Source organism: Gadus chalcogrammus, chromosome 8, assembly GCF_026213295.1.
Source record: "Gadus chalcogrammus isolate NIFS_2021 chromosome 8, NIFS_Gcha_1.0, whole genome shotgun sequence".
In the NCBI taxonomy this organism is placed as follows: domain Eukaryota; kingdom Metazoa; phylum Chordata; class Actinopteri; order Gadiformes; family Gadidae; genus Gadus; species Gadus chalcogrammus.
The window spans coordinates 11,638,707-11,654,354 of record NC_079419.1 but is presented as its reverse complement, the minus strand read 5'-3'; the positions used below and the strand labels follow the sequence as shown (position 1 = coordinate 11,654,354).

The 15,648-nt window shown below is 45.0% G+C and overlaps 1 protein-coding gene across 1 annotated transcript; it reads right to left on the bottom strand.

Annotated features, from left to right (window-relative positions):
* Window positions 1–1,638: 1,638 nt before the first annotated feature.
* On the bottom strand, window positions 1,639–12,882 carry trnau1apb (tRNA selenocysteine 1 associated protein 1b). Its single transcript, XM_056597668.1, has 9 exons — window positions 12,665–12,882; window positions 11,412–11,509; window positions 9,599–9,698; window positions 8,416–8,468; window positions 7,769–7,897; window positions 7,328–7,444; window positions 4,161–4,461; window positions 3,285–3,327; window positions 1,639–1,859 (listed from the first exon to the last, which is right to left on the bottom strand). Exons 1-9 carry the CDS (start codon window positions 12,698–12,700, stop codon window positions 1,726–1,728), a joined length of 1,011 nt encoding a protein of 336 aa, XP_056453643.1. The 5' UTR covers window positions 12,701–12,882; the 3' UTR covers window positions 1,639–1,725.
* Between the last annotated feature and the right edge of the window lie 2,766 nt (window positions 12,883–15,648).

Sequence of the window (15,648 nt, the reverse complement as noted above, 5' to 3'; positions counted from 1 at the left end):
ACTACCAGACTATCGGTACCATTACTGTCACTACCAGACAATCGGTACCGTTACTGTCACTACCAGACTATCGGTACCATTACTGTCACTAGCAGACTATCGGTACCATTACTGTCACTACCAGACTATCGGTACCATTACTGTCACTAGCAGACTATCGGTACCATTACTGTCACTACCAGACTATCGGTACCATTACTGTCACTACCAGACTATCGGTACCATTACTGTCACTACCAGACAATCGGTACCGTTACTGTCACTACCAGACTATCGGTACCATGACTGTCACTACCAGACTATCGGTACCATTACTGTCACTACCAGACTATCGGTACCATTACTGACACTACCAGACTATCGGTACCGTTACTGTCACTACCAGACTATCGGTACTGTTACTGTCACTACCAGACTATCCCCACCAGAAAATCACGATCACTACCAGACTATCACTACCGTGACTATCACCATCATTACCAGACTATCAATACCCCTTACACCTAGTGCCATTACCATCACTAGTATCATTACCATCAGTAGTATCATTACTACCACTAGTATCATTACTACCAATATTATCATTACTAACTAGTATCATTAGTAACTAGTATCATAACTACCACTAGACCAGGAAGTTATGAGACACAGGAGTGAGTGAGTTATATTTTTTAATCAACGTTCAAGATGGACATCAATAATCCACAGTAATGGGCAGAGATTGAAAGGGTTCTACAACATTTTGGCAAACTCTCCCAATCCTTACTGCTGTCAGCCTCACTATGTGCAGCACAAAAAAGGTATTTGTAAAAAATGTACAAAAAATAAAATGCATGTCAAACCCAAAATCCATTGCATTACTACAAGTATGATGCAACAAAAGGGAAGTTTGCTATACACTACTGGAAGAAGGTCTGAACACACACAAACACACACACACACACACACACACACACACACACACACACACACACACACACACACACACACACACACACACACACACACACACACACACACACACACACAGAGTAGGGTATTCAGCCAGGAGACTTAGAACCCCACTGAGCTGCAGTGATGTCATCGTGTCGTTCTCCAGTACGGGAAGTCAGGGTGACCGTTTCTCAGGAGGGAGAGGATGGGGGAGTGGCCTCAGGAGAGGGAGGGGATGGGGGAGGGGCCTCAGGAGAGGGAGGGGATGAGGGAGGGGCCTCAGGAGAGGGAGGGGATGGGGGAGGGGCCACAGGAGAGGGAGGGGATGGTGGAGGAGCCTCAGGAGAGGGAGGGGCCACAGGAGAGGGAGGGGCCACATGATAGGGAGGGGATGGGCCTCAGGAGAGGGAGGGGATGGGGGAGGGGCCACAGGAGAGGGAGGGGATGGGGGAGGGGCCACAGGAGAGGGAGGGGATGGGGGAGGAGCCTCAGGAGAGGGAGGGGCCACAGGAGAGGGAGGAGCCACATGATAGGGAGGGGATGGGCCTCAGGAGAGGGAGGGGATGGGGGAGGGGCCACAGGAGAGGGAGGAGCCACATGATAGGGAGGGGATGGGCCTCAGGAGAGGGAGGGGATGGGGGAGGAGCCTCAGGAGAGGGAGGGGATGGGGCCTCAGGAGAGGGAGGGGATGGGGGAGGGGCCTCAGGAGAGGGAGGGGATGAGGGAGGGGCCTCCGGAGAGGGAGGGGATGGGGGAGGAGCCTCAGGAGAGGAAGGTAATGGGGGAGGGGCCTCAGGAGAGGGAGGGGATGGGGGAGGTAATGGTGTCAAGGGGCTCCCACTGGCAGTCCATCATTGCGTCATAAAGTTCTTCGCTGTGTTCCATGAAGTCTCTGTTAGCCTGCAGCACGTCCACCACATCCAGCTCTGTAACACAGATATTAAATACATCATGAATCACACTATGGACTGATATATAGATATTAAATACATCATGAATCACACTATGGACTGATATATAGATATTAAATACATCATGAATGTATAACACGATTTCTAACAAGATATACAACACAATATATAACAGGATGTATAACAGGATGTTTAACATGATCTATGACACAATGTCTAACACGATTTCTAACCTGATATACAACACGATGTACAACAGGATGTATAACATGATGTATAACATGATATCAAGATAAGATTCTCCCTATCTAATATATGAGGACAGGGAACCAGTGGGGTATACTACGAACCTCGATTAGTTGGTTAGCGAGTTATGCTGCACTCAAAGCCTGGGTTAGCTGTGAGACGAAAGTCCCTCTCTTTTAGCGTCGCTCTATCACCATGGTGACTTATTATGTCAACCAAAGGTTATCAGCTTAGTCTATCGGGTTGGATCGGCGTGCGCAGCTTCTTAGCCCCTCCTTTGAAGACGGCGTCGCCATTTATTGGTGTTCCTGTGAACCTCGGAGCCCGTATCGTACAGGGGTGTCTCCGGAGACAGAGGGTCTTTCGGGACAGATCCGATTCCTTGGCATTGCCTTAGAATATTCTTTATGAGAGATACAGGTGCTCATCACAGGCTATGCGCTATTTGATCGTCCTTGTTGGCCTTATGCAGTCAATGCTTACTGTTACGCAGTGTGTCTCCAAGAGAGAGTGGTAAGAGTGGAGGTGGCGCGTCAGTCTTGAATTTCTGTGTGCGGGGCTCGTCTCCCAAGTGATGCGCATTTATTTGCAGATTACAAAATCCCTGTCTCATGGAATTATATTTTTGTGCTCATTTCGAATTTGAACCCATGTTCTCAAGGCCGTGCTGGCACCACTTCTATGGGGGTAAAAGGAATGATGATGGACAGGCGAGGTCTGAACCCCGGTCGCTGGCGTTCGGGTCTTCTTTAGTAAACCACTACACCGCTGCCGCCACATCTCAGCGGTTGAAAACATATACTATACATTTCTTAAATAGGGTGAAAAAAGGATTTCTTACATAAAGGGAATTCCCGAAATTATAGAATAAGGCAGGTTGGACGTTGCTTTTGCATTTTGAAATCATCATCCTCTATTGGGATTAACGGTGAACAATTCTGCATTTGGCAGTTATTTTTTAGACAATATGCAGAATCTTTTCACTAACGAATTTACACTATGGGCTGTTTTTGGCCAGCAAGCCTCCCTAGCCTTAGGCCTATTATGTGCAACCATGTTTCCCCTAGCTTTTATCTGATTCTTGAACTCCTCATAGGATGAGTATGTGCGTATGTTCAGCGCGCTTCGTGGTATACCCCACTGTAAGGATCTTTGTAGACAACACAGAGGCAGGCCTATGAGAACCACGTCTACCTTCTCCGTTGTCCTCCACCTCACCGCTGTCATCGTGGCAACCCTGAGAGGAGACAAATAATGTCAACATGAAGGTTGTCGGTTCCATTACTGTCCATACTACACTGGATACATGTTTCAATAAAGAGAACCAGGCTTCAGACTGAGAGAGAACCAGGGTTCAGTGAACCAGGCTTCAGACTGAGAGAGAACCAGGGTTCAGACTGAGAGAGAACCAGGGTTCAGTGAACCAGGGTTCAGACTGAGAGAGAACCAGGGTTCAGTGAACCAGGGTTCAGTGAAGCAGGGTTCAGACTGAGAGAGAACCAGGGTTCAGACTGAGAGAGAACCAGGGTTCAGACTGAGGGAGAGATGGGGGTTTAGGGAATCTGGGCCCAGGGGGTTCAAAGTAATAGTGTTTAAAAAGGGAATACTGAAGGAGTCCACGGGTCAGGGAGGGGTCAACCGTCTAGAGAGGGTTAGGGTTAGGCCTGACCCGTACCCTAGAAGGAGTCCACGGGTCAGGGAGGGGTCAACCGTCTAGAGAGGGTTAGGGTTAGGTTTAACCCTAACACTAACTCATAACCCTAACCCTAGAAGGAGTCCACGGGTCAGGGAGGGGTCAACCGTCTAGAGAGGGTTAGGGTTAGGCCTGACCCGTACCCTAGAAGGAGTCCACGGGTCAGGGAGGGGTCAACCGTCTAGAGAGGGTTAGGGTTAGGTTTAACCCTATCACTAACTCATAACCCTAACCCTAGAAGGAGTCCACGGGTCAGGGAGGGGTCAACCGTCTAGAGAGGGTTAGGGTTAGCCCTGACCCTGACCCTAGAAGGAGTCCACGGGTCAGGGAGGGGTCAACCGGGTCATGGAACATGAATCTAATCTAGAGGCTCTCACCTCTGTGGCCCCCGATGCCTCGGTGGATGTGGGCGGGACTCCAGCAGGGGGGGGAGGGCCCGCTGCGTGGCCGGGGGGGGGGTATCCATATGCTCCGTAGTTGTAGTTGTACCCCGGGGGGTAGCCGGCATTGCTATAGCCACTGTTGCTATAGCCACCATACTGGTCATAACCCCCCCACTGGGGGTAGTAACCCCCCTGCCCTCCGTTGCCATGGCTCCCATAGTAGCCGGACTGCTGCTGATTGTAGTTGCTATGGTAACCTTGGCCCTGGCCTCCGTGGTAGTTGCTCACCTTTTGGCTGAAGAAAAACAAACATTACAGACATCATAAAGAGGAACTCCCAATATGGCCGACATTACAGACATCATAAAGAGGAACTCCCAATATGGCCGACATTACAGACATCATAAAGAGACCCTCCCAATATGGCCGACATTACAAAAATCATAAAGAGGACCTCACAATATGGCCAACATTACAAATATCACAAAGAGGACCTACCAAAATGGCCGACATTACATACATCATAAAGAGGACATCCCAGAGAATCCCAGATAAAAAAAAGTTTGAGAAAGATAACCCTTATGCATCAAGCATAAACCAAGTTCGGAGAAAAAAGAAAAAAAGTTTATTACTCTCTCTTTTTGGCCCCTAGTTTGGCAAGTTTGGCAAGTTTATTTCTATTATTATTATTTATTTATTTTATTATTTATTTATTTAATGTTTGGCAAGTTTATGTTTGGCAAGTTTTTGTCACAGAGTGACATTTTGACTGTTGAAATCAGTGGAGTCTCAGTTTTGATATATAGTCTTTGTAATCAAATCTCGTTTAAAAGGTTGCTTTTGCTGTGCATGTGCATAGTATCTTTGCTACATCCTCTTATTTTGTTTAGGGTTGGAATTGTCTTTCGTTTAGCTAACGATGGTAATAATAGACAAAACGTTGTGGATCTCATGACGTTGTGTCTCACATGACCACTTCTTCATCTGTTTAAATGTAATATGGAGGGATGGGCTGGACCCGGGTCATTTGAAGAGGAGGATAAGAGTTCATGGAGGAAGAATAAAGAGAAAAAATAACAAAACAAGGGGATCAATAATATAGAATGGTCGACATGCGGAACCGAAGCAACAGTTTGATGAACCCAGGCGGTGCATATGTGCCAACATTAACCACCACCACCGTCTTTTTTAATGTTTTATTGTTTTACCATTTCTATTGGAATAAGCATGTTTAGGGTGGACCCTCCTATAACCTAATCTATTGAGCTAGGTTAGCAGTGTTTCCCCCAGGAAATGTCTGAGTCCAGGTGGTATTTTGGGGGTATTTTGCCCTGGGCGAGACTCCTTCCGAGCAGGGGGGAGGGGAGGGGAATAGACTGATAGACACCACAATAACATATACAACCACCAGATGCCGCTGTTACACTTCCATTAAAAAAGCTTTATGGAACGACTACTGTTACCAATGCATTATTTATCTATATTTTTTAGTTAATGGAAATAGGTTTTCTTTCCCTAAAATAGTTTTTTAATTTTGGTTAATGCACTTTTTTTTTTAAATAAATAAATAATAAAATAAATAAATAATAATAATAGAAATAGAAAGTGTCAGGTTAGGGTCCTCTATTGAGCTAGGTTAGGGTCCTACTGGGAGCTGGGTTAGGGTCCTCTATTGAGCTGGGTTAGGGTCCTCTATTGAGCTGGGTTAGGGTCCTACTGGGAGCTGGGTTAGGGTCCTCTATTGAGCTAGGTTAGGGTCCTCTATTGAGCTAGGTTAGGGTCCTCTATTGAGCTAGGTTAGGGTCCTCTATTGAGCTAGGTTAGGGTCCTACTGGGAGCTGGGTTAGGGTCCTCTATTGAGCTGGGTTCGGGTCCTACTGGGAGCTGAGTTAGGGTCCTCTATTGAGCTGGGTTCGGGTCCTACTGGGAGCTGGGTTAGGGTCCTCTATTGAGCTGAGTTAGGGTCCTACTGGGAGCTGGGTTAGGGTCCTCTATTGAGCTAGGTTAGGGTCCTACTGGGAGCTGGGTTAGGGTCCTACTGGGAGCTGGGTTAGGGTCCTACTGGGAGCTGGGTTAGGGTCCTCTATTGAGCTAGGTTAGGGTCCTACTGGGAGCTGGGTTAGGGTCCTCTATTGAGCTGAGTTAGGGTCCTACTGGGAGCTGGGTTAGGGTCCTCTATTGAGCTGGGTTAGGGTCCTACTGGGAGCTGGGTTAGGGTCCTCTATTGAGCTAGGTTAGGGTCCTACTGGGAGCTGGGTTAGGGTCCTCTATTGAGCTAGGTTAGGGTCCTACTGGGAGCTGGGTTAGGGTCCTACTGGGAGCTGAGTTAGGGTCCTCTATTGAGCTAGGTTCGGGTCCTACTGGGAGCTGAGTTAGGGTCCTACTGGGAGCTGAGTTAGGGTCCTCTATTGAGCTGGGTTCGGGTCCTACTGGGAGCTGAGTTAGGGTCCTACTGGGAGCTGGGTTAGGGTCCTCTATTGAGCTGGGTTCGGGTCCTACTGGGAGCTGGGTTAGGGTCCTACTGGGAGCTGGGTTAGGGTCCTCTATTGAGCTAGGTTCGGGTCCTACTGGGAGCTGGGTTAGGGTCCTACTGGGAGCTGAGTTAGGGTCCTCTATTGAGCTGGGTTAGGGTCCTACTGGGAGCTGGGTTAGGGTCCTACTGGGAGCTGGGTTAGGGTCCTCTATTGAGCTGGGTTAGGGTCCTCTATTGAGCTGGGTTAGGGTCCTACTGGGAGCTGGGTTAGGGTCCTACTGGGAGCTGGGTTAGGGTCCTACTGGGAGCTGGGTTAGGGTCCTCTATTGAGCTGGGTTAGGGTCCTACTGGGAGCTGGGTTAGGGTCCTACTGGGAGCTGGGTTAGGGTCCTCTATTGAGCTGGGTTAGGGTCCTACTGGGAGCTGGGTTAGGGTCCTCTATTGAGCTGGGTTAGGGTCCTCTATTGAGCTAGGTTAGGGTCCTACTGGGAGCTGGGTTAGGGTCCTCTATTGAGCTGGGTTAGGGTCCTCTATTGAGCTAGGTTAGGGTCCTACTGGGAGCTTGGTTAGGATCCTCTATTGAGCAGGGTAAGGGTCCTACTGGGAGCTAGGTTAGGGTCCTCGATTGAGCAGGGTAAGGGTGAGACCCTCCTCTAGCTAGGTTAGCTAGTGCTAGCGTTAGCCGTACCTCTTGGCCACAGCGATGCTAAGGCGCAGCGGCTTTCCTCCGAGCACGGTTCCCTGGCACTCCTCGATGGACCTCTTCTGCTCCGTCTCTTCTCCAAACTTCACAAAGCCGTAACCTCTGAGGAAACAACACAGTCACAGCTACTCCACTGGCCCACGTCTGCTCGCCATTAGCATGTTGAATAAAACCTCTCTTCATGACAGAATATGATAGTGTAATTTATGATAGAACTGAAACTTGTGGTTTTACTTTTTAATATGAAGTAGCATCACTTTGTGAGTTGCTCTTGCTTAGCCTATGGAGAAACAATAGTTTAAGCATAGGACGACAAGCGGCAGTAACTACCAACGGTGAAAACCTGAAGCAATGCTCCTGAGGGAAGGACTAAAGCAGGCAGAACACGTTGGACCAGAGCTCCATGGCCCTGGTCCAGGGTCTCACCTGGAGTTCCCGTACTGGTCTGTCACCACCTTGGCCCCTTTGCAGGAGGGGTACTTCTTAAAGACTTGGTGGAGCTGGAAGTCGTCCACATCAGAGGACAAGTCGCCCACAAACACAGAGAACTCTGGCCTATAGGGCGAGCCAATAATGACAACTATTAATTACTATCTAAATACTTTAGATCGTTCCATGATAGCTATTTATATTTATTTTCAATACTTCCATGATGACGATTTATATTTATTTTCTCTGTTTTAAAGACCTTAATATGTTATTTGTTATTTATTTGTAATGGTTATGCCATCCTCTCTAAATTAAAAAAATTCTGTGCTACAATCTGCTAAACTTTCAAATAGGGCTTGTTAACTAGCATACTGATTATATAACATAGACAGTACCTAGGGTCAGCATAATACATATATATAGCCTATACAGTACCAATTGTTAACATACTGAATATCTAACCTATACAGTACCTATTGTTAGCATACTGAATATATAGCCTATACTGTACCTATTGTTAGCATACTGAATATATAACATATATAGTAACTAGTGTTAGCATACTGAATATATAACATGTACAGTGGGTACTATTAGCAGGGTTTATATTAATACCCTTAAAGGGTTAATTTAAGGGTTCTTACCCTGCTTCTGGCCGTTTCCCGTAGGTTGCATAGTTTAGCTTAAACTTGCGGGGCTGAGGAGGAGAAGAGCAAACAGTGAGCCACTGCCACACCCCACAGACCTGTAGTATAGCTCTGATATTGCTGGGAAATAAAGAGTGGTTACTGTGGTTGTTAACTTTTACATACCTCCACCACCCAGACCAGCCTTTAGCCCATTCCTCAGTTAGTTCCTACCAGAGACTCTATGCACCGGCTTCAACAAAAATACATACTCATATACAAGCAGCCCCACAGTCAGCTAGATGGACTCACACGCCAGGTCAACACGGGACACATCCGCTGGGTTTGGAACAAGGGTTAGCGACCCTCCACGGCATATCAACTCATTAACTAGAGCTAATTCAACTCATTAACTATAGCTATTGTAGAGGTACAATATCAACTCATTAACTAGAGCTAATATAAACTCATTAACTATAGCTATTGTAGAGGTACAATATCAACTCATTAACTATAGCTATTGTAGAGATACACTATAAACTCATTAACTATAGTTAATATAAACTCATTAACTATCGCTATTGTAGAGATACAATATAAACTCATTAACTATAGTTAATATAAACTCATTAACTATAGCTAATGTAGAGATACAACATAAACTCATTAACAATCGCTATTGTAGATACAATATAAACTCATTAACTATAGTTAATATAAACTCATTAACTCTAGCTATTGTAGAGATACAATATAAACTCAATAACTATAGCTATTGTAGAGATACAATATAAACTCATTAACTATAGTTAATATAAACTCATTAACTATAGCTATTGTAGAGATACAATATAAACTCATTAAAAATAGCTATTATAGAGATACAATATATACTCATTAACTATAGTTAATATAAACTCATTAACTATAGCTATTGTAGAGATACAAAATACTCATATTAACTAGACTATTGTATACTGTACAATAGCTATGCTATCATGGAATAGATGTGTATTCTAGTATCTACAGAAACGATATGGTGGTTAGGGTGCTTTGTGATAATCTGGTAGATTAAGGGACATTAATTTCTACATAAAGACCTCTGAAGTGGGGGGAGGAACCGTTCCACAGAGTCATACAGAGGAGCCGCCCGGCCTGGTGAGACCCACACGCTGAACCACTCATTCATGGTCCAACTCACAGGGTTGGATCCAGGGACCAGCTTCCCGTTCAGCCTCTGAACACAGCGGTCCACGCTCGCCTCATCAGACATCTCCACAAAGCAGTAGCCTGCCGAGCCCCTGGGGAGACAGGGGGAGGAGGAGAGAGGAGGTCAGGGGGGAGGAGGAGGTCCTCTACGGGACAACACTGACCCCTCAGAGCCTAATGCTCGGACTGGACAGGGCGAGAAGGAGAGAGGAGAGGAGGAGAGAGGAGGAGAGAGGAGGTCAGGGGGGAGGAGGAGGTCCTCTACGGGACAACACTGACCCCTCAGAGCCTAATGCTGGGACTGGACAGGGCGAGGAGAAGAGAGGAGGTCAGGGGGGAGGAGAGAGGAGGTCAGGGGGGAGGAGGAGAGAGGAGGAGAGAGGAGGTCAGGGGAGGAGGAGAGAGGAGGTCAGGGGGGAGGAGGAGAGAGGAGAGGAGGAGAGAGGAGAGGAGGAGAGGGGAGGAGAGAGGAGGTCAGGGGGGAGGAGGAGAGAGGAGGTCAGGGGGGAGGAGAGAGGAGGTCAGGGGGGAGGAGAGAGGAGGTCAGGGGGGAGGAGGAGAGAGGAGGAGAGAGGAGGTCAGGGGGAGGAGGAGAGAGGAGGTCAGGGGGGAGGAGGAGAGAGGAGAGGAGGAGGAGAGAGGAGAGGAGGAGAGAGGAGGAGAGAGGAGGTCAGGGGGGAGGAGGAGAGAGGAGGTCAGGAGAGAGGAGGAGAGAGGAGGAGAGAGGAGGTCAGGGGGAGGAGGAGAGAGGAGGTCAGGGGGGAGGAGGAGAGAGGAGAGAAGGAGAGAGGAGGAGAGAGGAGGTCAGGGGGGAGGAGGAGAGAGGAGGTCAGGGGGGAGGAGGAGAGAGGAGGTCAGGGGGGAGGAGAGAGGAGGTCAGGGGGGAGGAGGAGAGAGGAGGTCAGGGGGGAGGAGGAGAGAGGAGAGGAGGAGGAGAGAGGAGAGGAGGAGAGAGGAGGAGAGAGGAGGTCAGGGGGGAGGAGGAGGTCCTCTACGGGACAACACTGACCCCTCAGAGCCTAATGCTGGGACTGGACAGGGCGAGGAGAAGAGAGGAGGTCAGGGGGGAGGAGGAGAGAGTAGTACTAGTAGTACTAATTAGTACTACTAGTACTACCAGTCCTACCCTCTATGTATAAGGTAGTATTACTATTATTAGTACTAGCAGTACTACCCTCAGGTATTAGGTAGAATTACTAGTATTAGTACTAGCAGTACAACCAGACCTACCCTCTAGCACTAGGTAGTATTACTAGTATTAGTACTAGTAGTACTACCCTCTAGCACTAGTTAGTATTACTTGTATTAGTACTAGCAGTACAACCAGTCCTACCCAGCATTAAGTAGTACTACTTAGGGCTGAACAATTTGGGGAAATATTCTAATTGCGATTATTTTGACCAATATTGCGATTGCGAATTAATGTGCGATTTTTATAATTTATCAAGTTCCTTATGTTCCGTCTTATTCACTCAAAAATAGTAGTATGATGTATGATGTATGTATTTAGTATGATGAACAACACAACATTGGAAGCAGTCAACATAAAAACTGCTCTTTCCTTTAGGCCAGGCCGATGTGTTTAGATTAATTTATATTAAGAACTTCTTTATTTAACTATTGAATTGTAAAATAAAAAATAGGGTTAGGGTTAAATACTGATTTCCAGTCTGTAACGGTAACAGTTTTTTTTTTTTTTTTTAATCGCAGCCTTTGCGATTTGCATACCACGTTCTATTACATTGAGATTTAGATATATATATCGATTAATCGTTCAGCCCTAGTACTACTAGTATTAGTCCTACCCTGTGATTCTGTGGGTGATGATCTTGACTCCGAACGCTGTCTCCCCCATGGTGCTGAAGGCCTGCTTGATGAAGTTCTCGTCCATGTAGGGGTCCAGCTGGAACAAACACATTAACACACATGAACACATACATTAACACACAACCTGGCTGTTAAAAGGGATCGGGTTCCAATCCCAAGGTAGCTCAGGGATACTGTACGTACACAGAAATAGGTAAAGATACCTCAAAGATTAAAGTAATACCAAAGAATAACCAACATAATGTAATTAATACCAAAGGATAACCAGCCATAATGCAATTTATACCAAAGAATAACCAGCCATAATGTAATTAATACCAAAGAATAACAAGCCATAATGTTATTTGATAACCAGCCATGATGTAATGAATAACAAAGAATAACCAGCCATAAGTCAAAGATGTAATTAATACCACAGAATAGCCAGATATTTGTCAAAGTAGTGATCCATGCAGCATTAACATAACCCAAGCTAACTAACATTATGGTCATGAAGAGCGTATAGTTTAGTATAGTATATAGTGAGCAGCAGGGTGTTATAGTACAGTATAGTATCATAATCAATACTATAATGTACTGTAATAGTGACTATACTATAATACTACCATTATAGTGAGCAGCAGGATGTTATAGTACATACAGTATAGTATCATAAACCTACTATACGATAATGTAATATCATAGTGAATACACTTTGATACTATAAATTTAGAGTATAGTAATATATACTAATGTTCTGTAATAGTGACTAAACTATGATAGTATAACATTATAGTACATTAGTATATACTGTAATAGTGAGTATACTTTGAAACTATAACATAATAGTACAGTATTATATACTGTAATAGTTAGTATACTATGATACTATAACAATACTGTATAGTATAGTATAATAGTGACTATACTATGATACTATAACATTATAGTACAGTATAATATACCGTAATGTACAGTAATAGTGATTATACTATAATACTCTAACATTACAGTATAGTATTACATACCGTAATGTACAGTATTAGTGATTATACTATGATACTCTGTCTAACATTACAGTTTAGTATTATATACTGTAATAGTGACTATACTATGATACCATAACATTATAGTACAGTATTATACTGTACTAGTGACTATACCATGACACTATAACATTGTAGTACATAATTATACTATAATGGTGACTATACTACGATACTATAACATTATAGTGAGCAGCAGGACGTACGTCACCCATCCAGAGGCTGGTCTGTCTGTTGAACATCTCGAGTCTCCTTATTAAACTGTTACGTCATAAAAAACTCCTTATTAAATCGTTACGTCATATAAAGTCTCCTTATTATAAGTTACTGCATAAACAGTACATGGAGAGGATTTATTGCACTCAATAGATTAGATTTCGTCTCCGCCGTCGCCGGGATCGCTCGACAGCCGGTGTACTTCCGGTTTTCGAATGAAGAAGTGTTTCCGGGCTAATAGTCTCTGTCAAAATAAAAGCTCGTAATAATGCATTAGTATAATAATTCGTTTTAGTATTATTGGTTATTAGTTATTCAATGCTTAAAACTCTAGGGTCACATACGTTTTAGATGGCTCAGTATCCATGGCAACTACAAAGACAGCTATTTCCGGCATTTGACGTCAAGAAACGTTGCTATAGTGATCACTATTGTACTGTTATAGTGATCACTATTATAGACTGTTAAAGTGATCACTATAATATACTGTTACAGTGATCACTCTAATGTACTGTTATAGTTATCACTATAATGTACTGTTATAGTGATCACAATGATATACTGTTACAGTGATCACTCTAATGTACTGTTATAGTGATCACTATAATGTGCTGTTATAGTGATCACTCTAATGTGTTATAGTGATCACTATAAGTACTTTATAGTAATTGTAGGGTAGCTCTAGTCGTAGTTTCAGATGTAGATTCAGATTTAATTTCAGATGTAGTTTTTCTACTTTTCTTCAGGAATGGTTTTGTACAAACAATCGATTGACATTTAGGAAGGACTTGACTTTAATAAATATGAAGATTGAAAGTTAGGAAATTATAGGTCACACACACGCACACACACACACACACACACACACACACACACACACACACACACACACACACACACACACACACATACACACACAAACTTTAATCCTGACAATAAAAATGGATTGGGTGGAATGCTGACATGGCAGAGTGAAAATTACAGACTTCATTAAGTTGGTTTTAAATCCTCCTTCCCGAGGGTGCTACAGCTGACACACTTTGTTATGCAGCTCTTCAAGAATACACGCACACACACACACACACACACTCGCACATACACACACACACACTAGGCACACATCTCCCCCGAACACACACCAACAAGCAAACAAACACACACATACCCTCCAACTGCACTCACACACACACACACGCGCACACTCACTCACTCACACACACATTCACAGACAGCACACCCACAAACAATAACACATGCCTGAAAACATACCCAAAATACATGGATGCATCTACAACAAAATGCCTATCAACAATAACAACAACATGAATGAATATTTCTCAATTTATGTTCGTAGACCTGAAGACTGTACCTTGAAGCATGAAAGCAACTGGCTTAGGAGAGGGCAAGGGCTAACATAGGGTTAGGGCTAACATAGGGTTAGGGCTAACACAGGGTTAGGGCTAACATAGGGTTAGGGCTAACACAGGGTTAGGGCTAACACAGGGTTAGGGCTAACACAGGGTTAGGGCTAACACAGCATTGGTACGAGGACTTAGGTGGTTAGAGTTAGGGCTAAGACATGGTTAGGTTTGGCCTAGGGTTAGGGCTAACACAGGGTAGGGATTAGAGGGGAGCGTGTCTATGTTCCCCGGGTCCTATGTTCCCCGGGTCCTATGTTCCCCTCTTTGTATTAGACTGCTTTTCCCAAAAAGGTTCCTATGTTCCCTGGTATGTATTGCTACAGGGAAACATAGGACCCGGGGAACATAGGGATGACCCCGATTAGAGCTAAGACATGGTTAAGATTAAGGCTAAGACACGGTTAGGGTTAGGGTTAACACAGGGTAAGAGCAAGCGTTAGGGCTAGGAGATGGTTAGAGCTAGGGCTAACACAGGTTAGGGGCTAGGGTAAGGGTTCACACCGAGGTAGGGGGGTTAGGGCTAGGGTTATTGCCCTACCTTTCTAACCCCATCAGTCCAACCCCTACCTGTCTAGCTTTGCCTGTCTAACCCCTACCTGTCTAACCCCTACCTGTGTAACCTCACATGCCTAGCTTAACCTTTCTAATTCCGACTTGTCTAGCCCTATCACCTAACCTAACCCCTCCCTGTCCAACCCCACCTTTCTAGTCCCACCGGTCTAACCCCACCTGCCTTGGCTGAGGGTAAGCCCATCCAGTATACAGTGTATTTAAAAGAATATACCTTGAATTTATGATTTGGTTGTGTGTTGAGAGTTTATTTGTTATCTCATTCCCTCCCCTTCTCTCTCTCCTTATTTGGGCACTGACAAATTGATAGCGATCTCCAGATGGCAAATTGACCAACATTCTTTTCCTTTAGAGTTTGGTGGGTAATTAAGCTAACCATTCCAGTCGGCTAGTGAAGCATAGCAATATGCTAATGCATGCATATATTAGCATTTTTAGGTAGAAAAGAAGTGACACCAGCTGTATCATATTAGAGACTTGGAAAAAGGACTTTACACAGACAAAATAACGAGATTCACAAAGTGGTTTCACGCCCAATTAAGACAAAAGCAAACTGTGGACGAGGGTTAATTGGGAAAAGATTCAGCATTCCTTTACAGGAATAAGGCTTCCCTTTTCCTTCAATCCCTTCATCCTTAATCCACTCCTGCGTCACTCAATCAATCCTTCAATCTATCATCAATCTAACCCTAAACCTAACCCTAGAAGACAGCAATAGATCCTATGTCTCTACTGGAGGCCAGCAGTAGATCCTATGTCTCTACTGGAGGCCAGCAGTAGGTCTCATGTCTCTACTGGAGGCCAGCAGTAGATCTCGTCTCTACTGGAGAACAGCAGTCGGTCTCGTCTCTACTGGAGGACAGCAGTAGATCTCGTCTCTACTGGAGGACAGCAGTAGATCTCGTCTCTACTGGAGAACAGCAGTAGGTCTCGTCTCTACTGGAGAACAGCAGTAGGTCTCGTCTCTACTGGAGGACAGCAGT

Coding starts and splice junctions, on each gene's coding strand:
- trnau1apb (XM_056597668.1), bottom strand. CDS start 12,700: ATGTTCAACAGACAGACCAGCCTCTGGATGGGTGAC. Junction 4,462..7,327: donor AGCATCGCTGTGGCCAAGAG/GTACGGCTAACG, acceptor GTTTTTCTTCAG/CCAAAAGGTGAGCAACTACC. Junction 1,860..3,284: donor GGTGGAGGACAACGGAGAAG/GTAGACGTGGTT, acceptor TCTGTGTTACAG/AGCTGGATGTGGTGGACGTG.